Source organism: Spinacia oleracea, chromosome 1 (genome assembly GCF_020520425.1).
Source record: "Spinacia oleracea cultivar Varoflay chromosome 1, BTI_SOV_V1, whole genome shotgun sequence".
NCBI classification, from domain to species: Eukaryota; Viridiplantae; Streptophyta; class Magnoliopsida; order Caryophyllales; family Amaranthaceae; genus Spinacia; species Spinacia oleracea.
This window is the reverse complement of record NC_079487.1, coordinates 60,210,261-60,231,965: the sequence shown is the minus strand read 5'-3', so window position 1 is coordinate 60,231,965 and position 21,705 is coordinate 60,210,261. Positions and strand designations below refer to the sequence as shown.

The following is a 21,705-nucleotide window of genomic DNA, read 5'->3' as shown; positions in this document are numbered from 1 at the left end:
GTGCGAGCGGGCTATGGTTCAGTGCGAGCGGGCTCATCGACAAATCTTCTTCTTCAATCTGTGCGATCGTGCCCACAAGCCGTGCGATCGCACGGGACTGACTTAGCCAAATTCTCAATAATCTTCATGTGCTCGCACGGAAATTCAGTGCGAGCCCACCAAAAATCCATGCGAGCGGGCTCTTCTTCTGTGCGATCGCACGAAATCCCAAATAGTTCCTGCATCGTTTTTTCGATTTCGTGCGAACACACGACCTGGGAGCACGAGCGCACAAGCCTGCTTGACTTTGGAGGCAAAGCTGCTGACCCGTGCGAACACACAGAAATTCTGTGCGATCGCACGGGCTTATTTCGAGCATTCTTCAAGTGTTTTCCATCATTTCCAACATTTTTACCTGAAAAGTTCATAGATGGAATAAGGGGATAAAAAAGCAACAAAACAATACAAAACTATCAAAAAGCATAATAAAATCCTATAAAATCCTAGGCCTAGAGCGACATAAATGCCGCTCATCACTATGATTTTCTGTTTATTTGATCAGTTGAACTCTGAAACCAAATACCTCTGGACGTAATAAGGATGACTACTCTTACCTTATGTTCATGAGCAGGCATCAAACAACAAAGGAATTAGGAAATGCACACTTGTCCCTAAGAAGAAGTGGGAGACTGAAGGACATAATGCCCTTGGTCCAAGTATGCATTCAATGCTAAGTCTAATAAAAGCGGTTCAGTATTAATTAACAAGTTAATAAATTCAGTGAGATCAAGTGAGTTGAATGCCTAGCTAGAGGTCGCTTCAGTTCAAGTGGAATTAATAATATTAATCCACAACTTACTCTTGACTGAACCCGTAGGGTCACACAAATAGTACGTGAACGGATCAAGTATTTAAGTGAATATATTATTCATTAAGTACTCCATTTATGAACATTCGGAAACGACGGATCTCGGTTCCAGTGGGAGCAAAAATCGTCAAAAGGCAGAATAAACAATACTCCGGAAATGATGATATTGCCGGAAACGGAAATATGGATCATGACGGAATAAAAATATTAACCAAGTCGTAGATGTTGCCGGAAACAAAAACATGGCTCGTATCGGAAAATATTATCGAAAATAGAAATATCGCCGAATCGGAAATATTGCCGGAAACGGAAATATTACCGGAATAAGAAATATTGTCGGAAAAGAAAATTATTTCCGGAATCGGAAATATTAACGGAAACGTAAATATTTGTTCGAATCAGAAATGAATTCCGGAATCGGAAAATGAATCGGAAGCTCGACGAGCGACAAGCTGGCAAGCGAGCCGGCCCATCGCTCGACAAGCAAAGGCAACACCATGGGCCGCGCCCTGCGAGCAAGGCCGCAGCCATGAGGTCGCGCCAAGCTACGTGCAAGGGCAGCCCCATTGGCCGCGCCAAGCTGCAAGCAATGCATCAGCTCATGGGCCGCGTCAAGCTTGCGGCAAGGCAACAACACATGGGCTGCTCCCAACTCGCTACGAGGCCTGCCGAGGCTTGGGCCGCAGCGACGTGGGCCGAGGCAACTCGGGCAACCCACATGGGCCCTTGTGGCTACGTGGGGTTGTTCGTCTTGGTCTCTAAGTAATATCCGATTAGTTAAATTCCTAGTTTTACTAGAATTCAAATTATAGCTGCAATTCTAATTGAATAAGAATTTCAATCCTATTAGGTTTGGTAATTCTATTCCTAGTAAAACTCAAACTCCTTATTTCCTAAACTATAAATATAAGGCTAGGGACCTCATAATTATACACACATCAATCATACATCAATTGAATTGAAAGCAAATACTTTATTCCCATTGTATTCAAGGGAGAACATAATACAAGCCTGCCCGAATACATAAAACCTTAGAGAATATTCTAGTTTATTGAATCTAAGGCGGATCCGAACATGTTGTGGACTATCTACGCAGGGGCGACATTTGGAGTCTTTGTACTTGTTCTTGTTCGGTTCAGGGGCATCTAGGGAAGGCACGCATCACATAGCATGTATACTAAATTATGCTAATTGACTATGTGGAAATTAATTTGGATTCATGGCTTTATGGTTTTTCCGCATGAATTACATTGTTTATATTATTCATAACCTAACAGGATAGGCGTTGATAAAATTCGTTCATGAACCCGGCTACTTCGGCAGATGCCTGTCGGGGAATTAGCGATCGGTTTGGTACCTTTTGACACCCGGCCTATTATTGACCATAGAGACTTTGCATAAACTAAGTGTGTATATTTAAAACTCAAAATCATGCTAATTGTTATTTTCATGTAGACATTACATGCTATGTGTGAAATGAACTAACCAGACGCTAAGTTTAAAGTCAATGATATTTTAAAAGTCAATAAAAATGCTTAAAACGTTAAAAAATAAATAGTTAGCAGCGAATCGAAGTTAAGGTAAACTGCGTAATTATGTAAAATGGGACTGATGAGCGGCATTTATGTCGCTCTAAGATTAGGTTTTCTTATTATTTTATTATGATTTTTGTGAGTTTTAGGTAGTTTTTATGCCATTTGTATGTTCTTATTCCACTTTGATGCTTTATAGGAAAATATTGAAGAAATGTGGAAATCCGAGTAGAATGGTGCAAGAAGCAGCCCTATGCGATCGCACAGGAATTATGTGCGCTCGCACAGTGAAGGAGAGGAGATAATGAAGGAAAATCAAGGCCGTTCGACCGAGCTACAGAGTGCGTTCACACCAAGGGGGTGAAAATTTCCAGTAGCTCCCCTTTTTTGCATGCGCTCGCACGGAAATCCATTCGCTCGCACCAGATTCTTCTGCGCGCACACAGCATAGGCATGCGACCACACAAGATTTGTTGAAGAAATTGGCTAAGTTTGGTCTGTCAGAATTTTTGTGCGCTCGTACGACACGAAGGAATTGATTCGTCGCTCTGTGTGGTCGCACAAAATTTTTGTGCGCCCACACTCACTAATCCAGTTCGTTTGCACGGGGGTTTGTGCATTCGCAAACTGACGCGGGCTGGCATATTTTCGTGATTTAAAATTCTATTTCGGGAAACATATAAATACTTTTTTCATTTTTATTATAGAGAGTTAGTTTTTGGGTTAGTTTTTAAAAAGTTTAGAATTAGTTTTCAAATTTTATTCTTTGAATTCTAGAGAGAGAATCCTTTGTTTCAAACACTTTCAAGTTCAATTCAAGTTTGCTTTCAAGATTCTTCAAGCTTTGAGAATGAGCTTCTATTCCCCAAAGGGATTAATGAGCCCCATGTTTGGGCGACCGATGAAGCGCCATTCTTGAAAATGACTCAGATTATTTTGCTAAGTATGAGAATGGGCTTCTATTCTCCAAAGGGACTAATGAGCCCCATGTTTGGGCGAACTATGAAGCGCCATGCTCGAATAGACTTAGATTATTTTGCTAAGTATGAAGATGGGCTTCTATTCTCCAAAGGGACTAATGAGCCCCATGCTTGAGCGAACAATGAAGCGCCATGCTCGAATAGACTTGGATTATTTTGCTAAGTATGGAGATGGGATTTTGTTCTCCAACGGGACTAATGAGCCCCATGCTTGGGCGAACGACGAAGCGCCGTGCTCGAATAGACTTAGATTATTTTTCTAAGTATGGAGATGGGCTTCTATTCTCCAAAGGGACCAATGAGCCTCATGCTTGGGTGAACGATGAAGCGCCATGCTCGAATAGACTTAGCTTATTTTGCTAAGTATGAAAGGCGGGTTTCTATTCGTCAATAGGAGCTAATGAGCCCCATGCTTGAATTCAGCTTACCATTTGCTTGGATTTTGATTTACCATAAGCTTTACCGGCCATTGTTTGGCTTCTGGTGTACGCTGACCTCGATTTGCCAAGGTTGGGGTTTTGTTTCATGGTAAAAGAATTGTCTCGCACTAAGGGGCGAGGATGTACCTTGCGTTGGTGGGCAAGCTGATGCTTCACATTGTGGATCGAGAGGTTGTCTCACGATGTGGAAGAGAGGTGCCCCATCCATCACTTGTGTAGTGGGTCTAGGAATTTTTTTATCTTCTATGTAACCATGGCTTGGCTTTTCATTTTCCTCGAACTTGTTTGACCCTATGTTTGTCTCTTTGTGTGTTTTGAACATGTTTGGGCATGGCTTGGCTTTCGATGCACTTTACATAGTTTCTCATTTGTCTGGCTTCTCTTGTGTTTTGAACTTAGATTATTTTGCGAAGTGTGGGAGGCGGCTTCTATTGTGTGGTAGGCCTAGAAACCTTTGTTACTTTGCGTTGAAATTTGTTTACAACGATGTATTATATCGATGTGACACGTTTGTACCGTGCTCCCTTGCCGCCAACTGTTTCTGTGAAGAAAATGCTAAGTGTGAAAATAAGGGAAGTCTCGTCAACCAGGGCTGTTATTTTCCTCCAATCGGGCTGTCATTTTTCCTACAAAAGGGCAAACGTAAACTGGCTCATGGGGTTCCTGAGAAAACCCTCTCAGACGCTCAAGTCAGGTCTTGTTAGAGAGAGAAAGTAGTCAGAGAGTGAGTTTGGGAATAATTGCATACCTGAGTAATGATTGGGTGAGACATATTTATAGTAATGCAGGATGACACTATTAGTAAATAAGAGCAATTGTAGGGGCATGAAATCTTGGGCCTGCTTGAGGCTGAGATTTGGGCTCCGAAATTCTAGTCTGAGCCCATTATAGGGTTTGTGTTTAAGGGTATTTGAGTAATTTCCCTTAGTAGGGGTATTTTGGTAATTTTCTACAAAAGTGGATCCCACAGGGGGGCCGAATAAGACCAGTTAAACATTTTATACAAAAAATGATCAAATAATAATTTTAGATATTTGTGCGTGCACGGGATCTAATCTAGTAGTCAATATATTTCAGTAACGCGCTAAGCATTTCGAAACGTGTTGAGCAAAGTTATGTGGTGTTGTTACTCTCGAAGTACCACTTTTATCAAATGTGATAAGTCGAAGTAATAACATGTACAATCGAATCGGATATTGACAACATGTAAAACCAAATGCTTAATTTTAAGATATACTAACTCGATGATTAACTGTCAGAAGTGAACGACAATATTGGTTTCTTTGGTTTTGAACTTTGTTATACTGCTTTACCATTACGTGATGTTTCGGGACTAGGGACTTAATTTTGGTACCAGACTTCTACATTCGTCTCCATCTAGGTTATTTGTCACAACTGCTATTTTGGAAGGGGAAAAATGCTAACTCTCCTAAATACTAGTATGAAGTAATGTACGTAGTATTATGATTTGTTTTCTTTGTGTGCTCATAAGTTAAAAGTGATAATAGTGTACCTATTATAAAGGGTATTTTTGTACTACTATGTGATCATGTCATTAATCCTTTATTCTATCAAATGTGGAATCATAAAGTAGAATAATAGAGCAACATAAAAGCGCAATAACATTAATTAGTGAATTGCTTATTAATTAATAAGTAAGAAGTAGTGTAATTCGCGAGGTGAATTAAAACATGCATGACATACAATCTTTAAATTGCATATAATACATTGTTTATTAAATAACATAAAATACAACACTAATTCAAATCCTGCACATTACTTTTTTGTTTGATAAGGTGATGGAAAACAAACCTTATTTTACAAAAGTTGTTCGAAGGAGATAATCTAACGCAATGACGAACTAAAAAACCCGCATACAAATTGAACAACTCAAACTCTCAATTGTAGCTATGAAATAGAACTGTTTTTTTTATACTAAAACATAGTTAATGAGTCCAATTAAATATAAAAGAGGACACTTGTAAGTTGTGACCTGTTTACTTAATTCTGATCAGACCCAATAATGTCATATCCGGTCTAATCAGGTCAATCAGATTTGATAAGTTCAGATAAGTTAAAATAAAAAAAAAAATTCAAATAAATTTAGTTCAGATAAGTTGAATACAACGCAGCCTAAAGTCTGTTAAAGAAGTGAGTTGGGAGAAAGAGGAGTCAGAATATTTAGCTTGGGAGTTGTCTTCTAATTTCCCCCGTCTGCCCAATATCAATAGCACCGGTCTTCATATAAAAGAAGCATTAATGATCAACAGTATCAATTAGACTTGCCTCAAATCTTCATTACCACCCTTCTGTAGTTGTATACCTCTATCCCCGATCCAGATATCATTCTAGTGCCTATATCCCTCAGTTCATATGTTTGTGTTTTAAGTGGAGGAATCACTTCCACTTCCACAATTTCTATTGAAGTTCTGGGATTCTAGGAGATAGAGAAGCAAAGCTCCACAGCAGTGCGTGGGGTGCAACTCATGTATCAGACATAGATAAACCTAAACTACTTAGACAACAGGAAAGCATATATGAAGTAGTTTCCAAGCTCAGTTAAACTTGATTTTAAACTAAAATAACCATTTATTATGCGTAAATAACTCTAAAGAATTTCAAATATTGAACACCTGGAAACTCCACCATGACCAATAGTATGTACATCAATGATGGCAAACGACTTCCAGAATCAGTCCTACTAGGATTAACTGGTATGCCTATGCACTCAAAACACTGTGACTATGTGATGATATTAAACAATGACTGAATAAATACATTGAGATAAATCCATTCAGATTCTACTAGGGAAGGGCAAAGCCAAGGACCAGCTTTTTCTTGCATACTAAGCTACAAGTAACTACCCACATGGCCACACCCATTTTATCAGTTGACATGTCAACAGAATCAACAGGAATCTATATTTTCATTCAATAAGAAATAGAAATGAAAGCAACACTTTAGATGGGTTAAAGTCACATAATGGTATTGTTAGTGCTAACATTGGCTAAATCGAGAAACAGCAGAGGAAAATAGTGAGTAGATTAACATTTGGGTGTACGATACCCTGACTTGTCATGATAGTATTCAAGCCTTAACGCAAATGGCAAACTTAGGAGACAAACTAATGCACATATCAAAACTGAGATCAGATTTTCACTTGGTAATTGTTCCCCGGGAAGAAAAACTGTTGAAAATAAATTACAGGTCTATTTCAAATCGAGTAATAATTTCTAACCTGGTATTCTGCCACCTATAGACATACATGTGATCGTCAAACTTAATGTTACAGCCCCTTGTGATCCTTCAGAACTGCTTCGTTTTGTTCCTGAAGAACTTGTCCCTTTTAGCATAAACAAAACAAAGAAGGATAAAAATTGCAGCTGACATAGACACAGAAGCCCATGGAATCGGTGGATCTGTGAAACACACAAGTGAAGCATCCAACTCCTGTGATGCACGATAGATGATAGAATGCATGGCATACAAGTCATGTTCAGACGATCTCAAGTAATATGAAGCCAGCTCAAATTCTAAATGAGACAATGCTGAAATCATCTTATCCAGCTTATACTTAAACAGAAACCATCTCTGTGAGAATTCAGTAATCTGGTGCCCCTTCAGAAGCCTCTGGTACCCACCATGTGCTTTAACAGATTCAAGGACTTCAATGGCACTAGATATAGTATAATTCAATGAGGTCAAAAGAACATTCCTTCGAGCAGCATCTTTCTGCACAAACGACAATGAAGATATCTCCGAAAACGGTCCAAATGGAGTTTGCCCTACACTCCATGTATAATCAAGCAAAGTGGTATTATGCCTGGGGCTCCAGATCAAATGGGTTGGAGACACCCCCCACATACTCTGCAAAACTGACCCAATAAGAGGCCTCTCAAGTTCCCGAGTTTGGGTAAAAACATGGCGCCCGTTACAAGTATAATCACTCACAGTCTGAGTATTCCTCGTCCTAATCGAAATCACCATGTCCTTAAATGCAACAGACTGATGAAACCGGTCAAGCATAACCAATGTATTATCATCCAAATCAAAAACAAACACTGGGATAACCCTCTTAAAGTCATCTTCCTCGTGAATCCCCGCCAACTGCTTCAACTCATCAGCAGAGTCAGACAGTATCTGATGCAACTTCTTCGAGTCCACATACTCGTTTACAATCAAAGTGTAGTTATCAAATAGGAAACGACTAGTGTATGAGCTTTTTGCCTTCGAAACAGCAAAAGAACACAGAGCACATTCCTTATACTTAATCTCATACTTCTTAAAACTCAAGGACTGATCCCCGAACAACAAACCCTCGTCATTCAAAACATTTTCAATCATTTTCCAGTCCAACCCATACCTATTATGATCATTACTATCACTCCCAACAACATGAATAAACTGAACAACAAGGGCATTCTCAAAAGGCACAGGAATTCTCAAAGAAGGCACAAGCAATACCTGATAAGCACTGTAAACCAAGGAAGCTAAATCAGCCAACACTGCCTTTTCTGATTTCGGCTTCCCATGGAAGGCGGCGAGGGGGTGGAATTCGCCACGGGGTAGAACTCCATCACCAGAAAGACCCGGCCCGTAATCCAACGGGCCAGCGGCTAAATCGACCCAAATGTACCGGTCCTTGCTCTGCCAAAGTGAGCCCAAACATTTTGTGAAAGAAGGGGAAGAAGATTCAGACCCAGTTGAAGAGGAATAGGTGTAAGCATAGGGTTTTGATTGCGGGCCCAAATTGAGGAGGTAAATGGTGTATCCGTGAAGGGGTTTCTCACGGCTGTGATCAGCGGCGATGATTTCGTCGACGACGGAGTAAGGGATGGAGGAGAGAGAAGAGCGGAGGGATGAAATGGAGAAGTTGAGGGAGGCGCGGAGGGCGTTGGAGAGTAAATTGGAGAGAGAAGGAGGAGAGAGAGAGGCGTCGTGGTGGAGGGAGTGGTGGAACGAGAGGTGGTGAGAGGGGGTTTCGGAGGGGGTGATGACGTGGAAGGCGGAGGAGGAGTGTGAGGCGGAGAGGAAGGAGGAGAGAGTGGTGGCGGAGGTGGAGGTGAAAATGGGGCCGACGAGCTTGACATGGACGGAGATTGGGAGGGAGAGAGAGAGGAGGGAGGAGATCCGGTTGTCTACGGCAGAGGAGACGGAGGAGGAGGAAGAGGAGAGAGAAGATTTGAGACGGGAGGGGAGGATGGGGAGAGTGTCGTTGGCAGCGTGTGGGTCGAGTTGAAATTGCTGAGTTAGGAACGAGTCAAGGCCTGTGATTGAGGTGGAATCGGTGGGGGTTGGGTGGAGGTGGAGGAGACAGAAAAATATGACGGTGGTTATGGTGGTTTTGACGGCCATCGGAGAATGGCCGGTGTTTCGCATTTTATATAATTTTATTGGGGAAGGTTAAGTTGACTGTTTGAGTGATTGATCTGACCAAAAATTCAGTCCATAGAAATGAGATCAAATGCAGTCAGTTGAGAATCGATGAGTTCTTCGAGTAGAGAGAAAAGGGGTGTATATTTTAACGGTCTCACCTCAAAAAAAATTTATGTTTTTTTTTATGGGAGCTCAAATTACCTTAAGAACGCCCTTCAAGCGTAAGAAATTCGGGAAAATTAACGGTAAGGGGCGTTTGGTTCGCAAACTGGTATAGGGTTGAAATCAGAAATGATATCAATGTGGTATAGATTTTGAACTTGATTCTTAATTCCATATGTTTGGTTCGATTTGGGGATGAGTTTTTTCCTTTTGTTTGATACCTTGAATAAAGGTATGAGTCATATTCACCTCCTCCCTAGGTTTCTAAACCCCATACCTTGGGGGTTTGATGTATGGGTTTGAAACTCTTAAAATTTTCAACCAAACACATGGTATGGGTTTGGACCATCCTAAACTCATACCTCATACCTAGAATCCGCGAACCAAACACCCCCTAATACTCCAATATTCGGACGGTCTTTTGAAAAATAGTCCCACTAACATGATAATTGACGATAATCCAACATTTAGTACATGTGGAGTTTTCTTTTTTTCAATAGACCTTGTGACTAGTTACCGGGAAGAAAAATTCAACATTTACAAAATGACTTGATTTTGCTTATTCGGAGTCTTTTTACTTTTTATTTTTATTTTTATGGTTGTTGACGGGACAAGTGCCTATTCATTTTCCTCCGATTTCCTCTCATTTAACGAATTAACACCTCAACCACCTCCACACTCGTAGGGGGCTAAAAACATACCCTTTCTCCTTTTCCCAGACTTGGAGGTTTTCTGGGAAAAAGATTGGTTTTGTAATGTAAGCTTTGATGGTTTAATGAAATCCGTTTGGAAATCACTAAACGCATCAAACTTAGACCAATTTATCGAAAAGCGCGATTGAAAAGTGTTGACTTGATTTTTGACAGTCCAACCCCCAAGGAGAGCCAATTACGAGAACTACGCTAGTGACGTTAATTAGTGTTTTGAACATTAGAAAGTCGAAATTCAAAGGAGAGGTGGCCCTACATCTTAGATTCTTAAATTTCGATGGAGTCGCCATCAAACATTTAAGAGTCGGTTTGGCAAGACCATGCATGACTCTTTGGATATATAAGGCAAGGAATCGAAAACAAAATAGAGATACAAATTCGTGTTGAAAATGCTAGCATGATACTATATTTGGCGGGTTTGCATGCATTTAGAACATCGAAATTTGCTAAGATGGTAATCGCTTCGCTTTAGTCAAATTAATGGGAACTTAGGTCGGTTTGTCCAAAAATTATGTTGTTAAACGTGATCGAATTTTGTTGACAGCTATATTTATCACGTGAGGTGATGAAATCGATAAACAAGTAAAGCAAATCATCACAAAATAAGGGTGCATGGAGAAAAATTAATGAATTATAAAGGTGCAAGAATTTAAATAAGCAATTAAATAAGCATGTTAAAGCATAAAAAATCGAAATTGCATTAAGAATTGAAGTTGCATGTTTGGAGATTTGGAATTCAAAGAAAAAAAATAATGTCCAAGCATGATATATTTTCCCTTGAATGCTACCAAATTGAAGGAATCTAACTTTAAAGTGAGGTTTCTCACTAAAAAGTATCATCGAAATTGAGTTCAAAATTGGAAATCGAAGTTGGAAATTGAACTTGAAATTAGGAGGCTTAATGATCAAAAGAAATGATGATTCAAGCATGAAAAATCCTAACTTTGATTTGCTCCAAATGTTGAAAAAGTTCTAGTTTAAAGAGAGGTTGCTCTCATTTAAACATCCTTGAACATGGATTTTGAAAGTTGAACATGAAACTTGAAGTTCACGAGTTTTTAGTTTGAAGAAGGGTTTGAACCTCTTCAAACATCATTGAACATTTGCAAAATTAAGGTTTGGAAACGTGTATGGCGATTGTTGTAAAGAGAATCTTCAAGATTGAAATCTCACTTACTAATCACATTTTTGAAAATGATTTTGTAAATTATAACTTGAACTTCAAATGAGAGTATGGAAGATCATTTAAAGGAAATTTCAAGAGTGAAATCCCTCCATATATTACTCTTAGGACATCTTCCTAGTTCATATGAGTTATGAACTCATGTCACTAGTAGAAAAAACATTATTTGCAACTCTCCTCTTACAACTCACAGAATATGTGAATGTTGCATGTCATGGGTCAACGCGGGTCAAAGATTAAATGATTTTGTTGCAATTTTTCCGGGCTATAAAAGTTGCGATTTTTGGAAAAAAAATCAATAGTGTATTCTTAGCGCACCTAGTGAGCCCACGCTGCGAATAGGCCGTGTATTGCAACTCCCTCTAAACATACGCGCTGCTTGAACCCTTTTCAGATTTAAAATGTTAACTCCCCCATTCTCCCTAGAACTCTATGTCCCTTTCATATCAAACCCTAGAATTCACTATCTCTCATTCTCCTTGATACCACTTTCTTCCAAATCGTTCAATGAGTTTTTGAAAAATCGAGAGCTTCAATCCCGTTCCTTCCAACTCTCTAATCTAGATTAATAGAATCTTTTCATCTCTTTTGATTTTGTGTTATATTTTCAAGCCGGTCTATAGAGAGAGAAGGACGCCAATGTATAGAGAGAGAAGGACGCCGACCTCGTACTGCACTCTACGTTTTACCTTCGCTTCGGCTATTGCGGTAAGGTTTCGGTTTCTAAACTCTTCGTTTTCTTCGAATTTATGATTTATAAAGTTTCGCTAATTTAATTGATGAATTGTTGGTGATTTAGTGTTCTTTTTTTTAGTTGTTAATTTGATTTATTGGGTCGTCCAAGTTCGGGCAAGGGGAGGGTTCAGTGTACTTGTTTGACCCGTATATTTATACAGATGGTAGGATCTCAGTTTAGGGGGTTGATGTAGTATTTTTTTTACTGTTAAACTGATTCGGGGTTATTTTAGGGTTTCATTTGTTGTGTTTTGCTGTTATTTAGGTCGATTTTGTTGAATTTATGGCCAAATTGGTTTGGGTTCTTGGATTTCTTATCTTTTTGAAGGAGGTAGTCTTCCTCGTGTGTGACTATGGTCATTCATGTGGTGGTAAGGCCGTAAGGGTGGGGAAGGGCCGAATGGGGAAGATTAGAAGGAGATAGAGGCGAGATATATACAAAAGAGGACGGAGGGTGCAGGGTAAGGGGTGATTTTGTGTCGGTTGATATGGGCTTGCATAAGGTGTTTTAGGAGCAAATAGAAGACCCTTTATTAGAGGGAAGAAGAGGTTGGAGTTGTGGCAGCAGAGGTGCTCAAGCGTGAGAAATAGAGGAGATTCTCATTGGTTGGGGCTGCTATCTCCCAACCTTAGGGTTCGGTGTTTGAGCATCGTTTCCTCCAACCTCATGGATGGCTAATGTCTAGCCTTTGTTTTGGGGTCTGGACTCTGGAATCTTCTCCTTTCACCTCCAGGGCTACTAAATTACCAGCTTTAAAAATTGGGGAAAACGTGGATATGATTTTATTCTGAACAAAAATGAACTAAGGGTTGTTTGTTAAAACAATCTAAATTGGTTTTAAATCCAGGGTGGTTCTCATTGGGACCTTTCCATGTATGTGGGTTGTAACGTTTGAATTACGCATCTATTTTTGTATCCACACAAAAACACACATACAGAAGAACCTTAGAATTATGTAGCCCAATGATAGTATCCTTGCTTTGTGCTAATCATGCATGTCATATATGCATACAGGAGGACCAAACACCAGCCACAACCCTAGTGAGCAAGATGGTAGAAACAATGAAGTTTATGCCAACTCAGGTACCATATCTTTACTGTTATTTAACTTTTCCCAATTTCTCCGACGAGGCTTGTTCATTTTTGTTATTATATAACTTGGAACTAACATTCAATGCATTGTTCTTTTCTTTTCACATAGGCTCGATTTTATGAAGGAAGTGAGCCGATCCAGTTCTTTGTTGTCTTTAAAAGCTTTATTGTGTTCAAGGTGCGTAATCAAAATTTATAATCTTATCAACAATATATCCATTAGCTTTCTACTTATATTTTGCATGACATTTTATGAAAATTCAACCAGGGTGGACCCAGTGAAGGATACAAAAAATACATTGTTGAGAAGGAGATTCCTGATGATACATACACAGCTGGTGGAGTTGCCTTGTTTTGAGTTCAGGGTTCTAGACCTGATAATATGCAAGTTGTTCAAGTAGATCTGGTGTGTATGTCTACTATTTACCTTTACTTATATAATTATGGCTTTTTGTATAGAAAGTTTAATGCGGTGGTGATCTGGGAAAAACTAGGAAGTTACTAGTCTCTCTTAATCAAACAAAAAACTAAACTAGTCACAAAACACAATTAAAGTGATAAGTAAGGGTCGAAATCCACAAGGATTATGGTGCACTAAATTATGCTAATCGAAGAATAAGAAATTCACAATTATCTCCAAGCATCTCACGATGCGCGAACAATTTCCCTAAGCATCAAAGATGAACTTCTGTTCTACCCTATCGTACCCGGGGTAAATAAAAATCCCAATTCAACCAATAATCAAGTTTAGGTCTTTAATCCCTTTCCAACCCAACTAGACTACTCCAAGAAATTAAGGAACATTTAGTTGATCAAGCTAAATGCAACATGTATTGGAAATGCCTAAACATGTAATGATTTAATCATCAAGATCCCTAATTTCCAATCACAAAAACCCAAACCAATCAATGTTGAATTTTCGCCCAAACCCTAACTAATATGTTATTCGGATGGAACACGTACAAGAGGGGGGGGGGGGAGGGTGAATTGTAATTTGGAACAGTTAGGTTATGATACATATGACAAAACATAAATCATGCGGAAAACCTTAATGCCAGGAAACATATTATTTACACATAATCAGTTAGCATAATTTAGATGCATACACTTTGTAGCGTGCCCTCCCTAGCTGCGCCCGAACCGAAAAAGAACAAGTCTTTAGGACTCCAAGTGTCGTCCCTCCGTAGATAGTCCACAGCATGTCCGGATCCGCCTTAAGATTGACCAACTAGAATCGCCCTTAAGGTACTATAATTATCGGCTAATATGGGCAAGTAATATGACTGATTTTTCTGCTCAAAAATCACTGCTTTAATTGTATGAATACTTGTTAAAAAACTCGTGTATAAATTATGACCCTAGGCATATATTTATAGAACCATGGAAAGTATTTCGAATCCTGTTAGAATACCAATTAATTAATTAGAATCCTTTTAGAACTCTAAATAATTAATTTAATCTTTTAGGATTAGGATTTAATCAATGCACGAATTCCGATAGCTTTAGGATTCGTATAGCACGCACACGAGCACCGCACGAGCACCGCACTCCCATGCGCATGCCTCGGGGCCCACGCTGAGCGCACGGCGCCTTGGCCCATGCTTCGCAGCCCATTCGTTTGGTCCGTGCGCGCGCGCCAAGCCTTGGTTGGGCCTGGCCTTGCGCTGGGCCTGGTCGAGGCCTTGGCGTGTTTGTTTGATGCGTGTGGCTTACTGGGCGACGGCCTGGCTTCGTGCTGGGCCTTCGTCTAGCAAGCCTCGTCCGATGCTAATTCGTACGATACGCTTCCGATTAATTTCCCGATTCCGGAATTCATTTCCGATACGAACAATATTTAACATTTCCTATTCCGGAATTAATTTCCTTTCGAACAAATATTTAATATTTCCATTTCCGGAATTATTTTCCGATTCCGATAATATTTCCGATTCTGACTATATTTCCGTTTCCGGCAATATTTCCGATTCCGGCAATATTTCCATTTCCGATAATATTTTCTGATACGTACCATGTTTTCGTTTCCGGCAACATATTCGACTTGGATAATATTTATATTTCCGATACGATCCATATTTCCGTTTCCGGCAATATCATCGTTCCCGGAATATTCATTTACTTGCCTTTGACGATCTCAGCTCCCACTGAAACCAAGATCCATCGATTCCGAATATCCATAGATGGAGTATTTAATGCCATTAAATACTTGATCCGTTTACGTACTATTTGTGTGACCCTACGGGTTTAGTCAAAAGTAAGCTGTGGATTAATATCATTAATTCCACTTGAACTGAAGCGGCCTCTAGCTAGGCATTCAGCTCACTTGACCTCACTGAATTATTAACTTGTTAATTAATACTGAACCGCATTTATTAGACTTAATATTAAATGCATACTTGGACCAAGGGCATTATTTCCTTCAGTCTCCCACTTGTCCTTAGGGACAAGTGTGCATTTCCTAATTCCTTTGTCGCTCGATGCTTGCTCTTGAACATAAGGTAAGAGTTGTCATCCTTATTATGTCCAGAGGTGTTTCTCGGTTTCAGAGTTCAACTGATCAAATAAACAGATAATCATAACCTATGATTCATCTGACCACGGCCATGCATTTTACAGTTTCTAGCTCTCCGAGTGGCCTTGTACAACTTTCAGCATCTCGTCCCGATTTATGAGAGGACAATCCCAATCTTGCGATCTTGAGATTAGACTTCGTTTGATAGGTGATTACCTGAGCGTTGCCTTTATAGCCTCCTTTTACGGTGCGACGGTTGGTCAACGTCAAAGTAAGCAGTTCTCAAACAAGTAATCTCAAATCACTCAGGTATTGAGGATTAGTGTATAATAATTTTAATCAAATTTACTTATGACAGATTTTCATCTCTTACAGTAAAGTTTCATAGGTCTGTCCAATACTAGTCTTCCCAAAGTAAGTATCTATGTAAATGATTATGACATTGCCATGTCCACATAGTTCAAGAAACAGAATGTAATACCCCGAATTTTTAAAACTCGGTTAATTAGGCTTAATTATTTTTATTTAGCTTAAAATTGTTTTAAATCCTAATTTCGAACTTTATTTTTAATTACGAAGTTTTATTTCCCGCGAAATGTTAATATCATTACACGATTTTAATTTCAAATTTACGAACTCAACGACTCTTTTTAAATCTTAATTATTTCGGATTTTTAATAATTTCGAAACGTTTTTATTTTATTCGAAAACTAAATTTTATTTTTCGTAACAAAAGATTATTTGGAAACTTGATTTTAATTAAACATTACTATTCTAATTAATTTCCTAAAATAGCATCAAATTTTCAGAAATCTTGCCTAACTAAGTGAAATAACCAAAATGCCCCTAAGGAACAAATTGGCATCTTTCCTTCTCTTTCCTTGCTATTCACGTTCAAACAACAACATACAAACAAGAACAAGAATGAAGGAATTCCTTCATTCCTCTCCACCCACAATTCAGTCCAAATGCATGCCTTGCTTCCCAAGAATTTCAGCTTATTGATCACTCAACTTCACACTATAAACAAGCCACAAATTGTCACCATTTTTCCAACAAAATCAGTTAACCAAAAACTGAAAATCATTCTCTCTTGCTCCCTCTGATTCGAGCCACCACAACAAACACCATCAACAACCACAACTGCCACCACCTCAACCACCAACTACCACCACTATCACCTTCGCCCCACACCACTTAAGCACCTCTGTCTCCGCCCAGAACTCATTGGAAAACACCCCTCAAACTTCCCCTGCCCCTCGTCTCTTTCTCCCCTGCCGCACCACCGTACTGCAGCCACCACCACTCCAGCCACCTTCACCAACCAATATCCGCTCCAATACCCGGCGTGCCTCCGCCCAGAACCACCCACTTCCTCCCTCAAGCTCCCCGATCTCCTCCTCGGTTCGCACCTCCTCCCCTGTTTTCGCCTTTGTTCGTGTCTTTCCCCTCCGTCCCCTCGTGTTCTGCCGCCGCAAATCACCCTCCACCGTCGCCTTTTGACGGGTTTCTCTCGGCAGCACCGCCGTGCCGCCAGCCACCCTCCTCCCTTTTCCTTCTCCCTCCTTCGTGCCCTGCTTCTTCTTTTTTTCTCTGGACCGTGTCCTTTTTTTCCAGGAAACCAAATATCAAGTTTCATTTTGAAACTTGATTTATTCTCCTAAACCCAACTTAAATTGGGCCATCTTTATTTGGGCTTTGGGTAAGACAACTATGAATTTTCAGATTTCAATTAATCAATATTTATGTTATAATGAATTTTGTTTCTTTTAATTATTTACTAATAAATTGTTTATTATTTTTCAGATTTAATTACCGATTTTACTGAAATAAATTACTAGCTCTATTTACTAAAAATGAAATTAAATAATATTCATGAAAAACGATTTATGAAATAAATAAATATATTTTGATTGAAAGTCCGATTAATAATAATATTTACATTAAAATTCGGAATTTATATTTTATAAAATTCGTTATATATAAATTCGTTACTTATAAAATTATGATTTATAAAATATTGATTTTTTTTTAATTTATATATTAAGTTAATACTAATTCAATAATTTGATACTTTGAAAGAAATCGAACTCGGAGCTCAGGACGAACGGACCAACGAAAAGGCTTAGCAAATCGTGGAATTGAGGTAACGGTTATTGCTAGTACCCGCAATCCCTTCGAAATGTATTTATGAATGATGTTATGAATGATTGATGTTTTATAATGATGTTTTATGATTTGCGGGATTACAAGCATGATTTGATTGAATTATTTTATGATAATGCAGCTTTATGCAAAGTATTGATTTAACGAATTATTATTCCTGAAAGAATGATTTTATGAAATAACGAGATTTAATGGTTTTGTTGAACCACCCTGAATGAATGAGATTTTCCTGATTAATGTTCTATTAAAAGAAATGTAAACATGATAAATGAAAGTGTAAGAACTGGTCAAGTTTCCCCTGATATGGAACCAAGGTTCCCCCTGATAAGAAGCACTGGCTTCCCCTGATATGGAACCAAGGTTCCCCCTGAAATGAAGCACTGGCTTCCCCTGATATGGAACCAAGGTTCCCCCTGATAAGAAGCACTGGCTTCCCCTGATATGGAACCAAGGTTCCCCCTGATAAGAAGCACTGGCTTCCCCTGATATGGAACCAAGGTTCCCCCTGTTATGAAGCACTGGCTTCCCCTGTTCGTAGGAGACGTCCTACCATGTTTTCCTATAAAATCCTAATGACCAGAATAATACTGTTAAAAGGAAAAAGGTTAAAGAAATGATATTCCTGAAATAATGTTCCTGAAATGATGTTTCTGAAATGACGCTTCTAAAATTATGTTTCTGAAATGATGATGCTTCTGAAATGATGATTTATTAAATGTTTTACTATATTCTATTCTCCCTGTTTATTAAATAAAATGAATTGAAATGATGTTACGATGCTAGGGTAACTCGTTATTGAGTCTTCGGCTCACCGTTTTGTTTTCCGTTTTAGGTACTGCTGGGGACCACGGAAACGAGTAGTGGCGAGGATTTCACTATTACAAAGTTCACCTAAGTTAATGTCAAGTTGTAACAAGTTTAAGTAAAGATTCTTGTTTAAGTTACGTACTTTTATTAAGGAATTAAAAAGGATTTTTATGTTAATTTTGGAGTTTAATAGCTTATGATTGATAGTTGCCTTGTAATTCCCAAGAGGGAGTTACGGCAGGTAATGTCCCGACCGAATTAGGTTAATTCCGCTGCTAATTATGCTTTTGTAATTGAATTAGAGGTCGGGGTGTTACAGTTGGTATTCAGAGCAAAGGTTCTGGACCATAAGTGCTAAACCTTACGGGTTTTGCGCGTTGTAGAATTCAATAGGCTTTAAGCAAAGAATTTTAAAGAATAAAAGAATATGTTAAAATCATGTTAAGTTAAAATGAAATGAGTGTGAGTGTAGGAACGGGCTGAAAAGGGATTATTTTCCTATTCATGTATGTTTTCCTGATTGAGCACGTTATGCAGAATGTCGTCTATCGAGGTGACTAACGATATTAACGATGGAGCTCACAACGAGCACAACGTCCATGTCAACGATGACACTATCTACGAGGATGTTGCCCATGATGATCCCTATGACGATCAACCTATCGAAGATCACAAAGAAAGGATGGAACGATTAGAAACTGTTAGCACGATGTTAGCTGAATTAATCAAAGATTCTCAGAAAAAGAAATCGACTAATGCGAACGAAAATGCGTCAATGTTCAAGAAGTTTTCATCCCTGAACCCACCATCTTATGATGGCAAGCCCGACCCTGTAGAATTCGAGGATTGGATTAACCGCATAGATCAGTTGTTTGAAACCTTGCAATGTCCTAAGGAATGGAGAGTCGATTTCGCCGTGTTTTACTTAACGGGTCAAGCAAGTTTATGGTGGAAAGTTAATAAGGAAAGGAAGAATGAGCCTAGATTTAGTTGGACCGAACTGCAAAAGTTATTAAGAGACAAGTTTTATCCACCATCCCTGAGGAAACAAAAGGAAGACGAGTTTTTACACTTTCAACAAGGAACAATGAGTGTTATGGAATATGCAAACAAGTTCATGGAATTGTCAAGATTTGCACCGGAGCTGGTATCGACAGAACAATCTAGGATGAACCGTTTTGAGCGAGGTCTTCATTTGAAACACCTAGATAGGTTGGCAACTCAAAGGTTTACTTCCTATCAAGATATGGTTGATATTGCAGTTAATGTCGAACGAGTTGTATTACTACGAGAAGCACAAAATGTTGGTGATAAAAGGAAGAATGATAATCAAAACCATGGAGGAGCTAAAAGGCCAAACCAAGGAAACCATAATTATAGAAGAGACCAAGGTTATAATGATAGAGCAGCTCGTAGTGTATGGTGTGCTAAGTGTGGAAAGAGAAACCATACTGAAAGTGAATGTCGTGCAGGAACGAAGACGTGTTATCGATGTGGAGGAAAAGATCATTTTGTCAGGGACTGCCCTAAACCACCTCCCACAGATACTGGAAGAACAACCTCAACCAATCATGAACGAAACAACAACAATGCTAGGGTTAATCATGATTCACCACGACCACCAATATCTGGAAAGGCTTACATGATGAGAGCTGACAAGGAAGAAGAAGATGACGCCAACGCTGATACTATTTCAATTTAGTTCTTATGTACGTTTGAACCTAAGTTCCTGTTTTAGATTTGAATCATGTTATAGATCTTTTGTCAAGGACATGTTATGAAATGTTTAAGGATCATTAATGTCCTCAAGGAAGTTTATGAAAGAATTAATAAAAGCATGATTTTGTGGATATGAATTGTTCTAAGGAACTTTTATGTTTATGAATTATTTAAGGTTGATTTTTAGAGTACCGAAAGAGCATGAGTTTGTGTTTAAGGATGAATGATAGAGTACAAGAAGAGTGTGAGTTTGTATTTCATAAAAGGTGAATCATCACTTAAATCAAGGTTATTCAGGGTTCAAAGCGTTTAAGTTATGGTTCAGGTTGATTTTATGGGTTATTTTCCCTGCACCTTTCATAATGATTGTTTTGTGGTTATAAGCACCTAAGCGTATTTTCAGATATGTTAAGGAAGCTAAGCTAGAATCTTAAAAAGTTATGCAAAAATATTATGTGATCGAGACCAAACATGATGGAAATATGAAATTGAGGCTACACATGGAGTTCTGAGGATTATACCAAAGGAAGTTATCAGGAATTAGTCTGTCAATAAGATTGATGGTGTTTTTAGTATACCTTTCCGCATCATTTATAGGGATTGTTTTTGAAAGAATGCTTGATAATCTCCATAAAGAAAGCTAAGCGAGGAAATGTAAGGTTTGCAAAAATGTTATGTGGAAAAATATGATTTATGGTGAAAGCATGAGATTAAGTTTTGCATATAAGTTTCAAGGATCTTACCAAAATAAGTTATCGAGAATTAGTCTGTCTATGAATGTTATGAAGTTCGAAAAGAATTATGAATGACTGAGGAATGCAATGGAGTTAAGAAAAGAAATCGACGAAATGACATGTCTGTAAAACCAGGTAGTATGAACTAAGTTTCTGGAATCTAGATTGTTTCTGATAAAGGCACGTGTGATGACTTAGAATTATCCGCCAAAGCCCAAGTGTTTGTCGACTTAAAATACTAAGGATATAGCGAAGTCGTATATTAACGATGTATTTCCCGTCACGTGAATGGACTCGAACCCCCGCAACGAACGTAGTCAACAAGTTGTGTGACGCAGAAGAAAAGATCAGAAATCGAAATCGAAACGAATCGAATAACGGAAGTCAATTCAACGACAAGATTCCAGCAACAAGAGACCAATAGAGAATGAAAGCGAAATATCTCTAATTATTCTCCCACGAACGATATGATGTGCGAATGACTATGTTTTCTATGAATGATTATGTTATGGTCAACCATGATCTTGTGTTAGATCAAATGATTATGAATGTTATGCTTAATTTGAATTTTCATATGAATTATGTCTCTATGATATGGATTATGTTTATGCTGACATGATTGTACTGGTAATCTAATTGTTATTCATGGATGCCGCCTCCGATGGAAGTTCTCCTGAGCTCAGAGTACGAGATTGATATAATAAACAACTTT

The 21,705-nt window shown here is 38.7% G+C and overlaps 1 protein-coding gene across 1 annotated transcript; it reads right to left on the bottom strand.

Moving 5' to 3' along the window:
* Nucleotides 1–6,823: 6,823 nt before the first annotated feature.
* On the bottom strand, nt 6,824–9,346 carry LOC110800066 (uncharacterized). The gene has a single exon (XM_022005351.2). It carries the CDS (start codon nt 9,176–9,178, stop codon nt 7,106–7,108), a length of 2,073 nt encoding a protein of 690 aa, XP_021861043.2. The 5' UTR covers nt 9,179–9,346; the 3' UTR covers nt 6,824–7,105.
* Nucleotides 9,347–21,705: the final 12,359 nt, after the last annotated feature.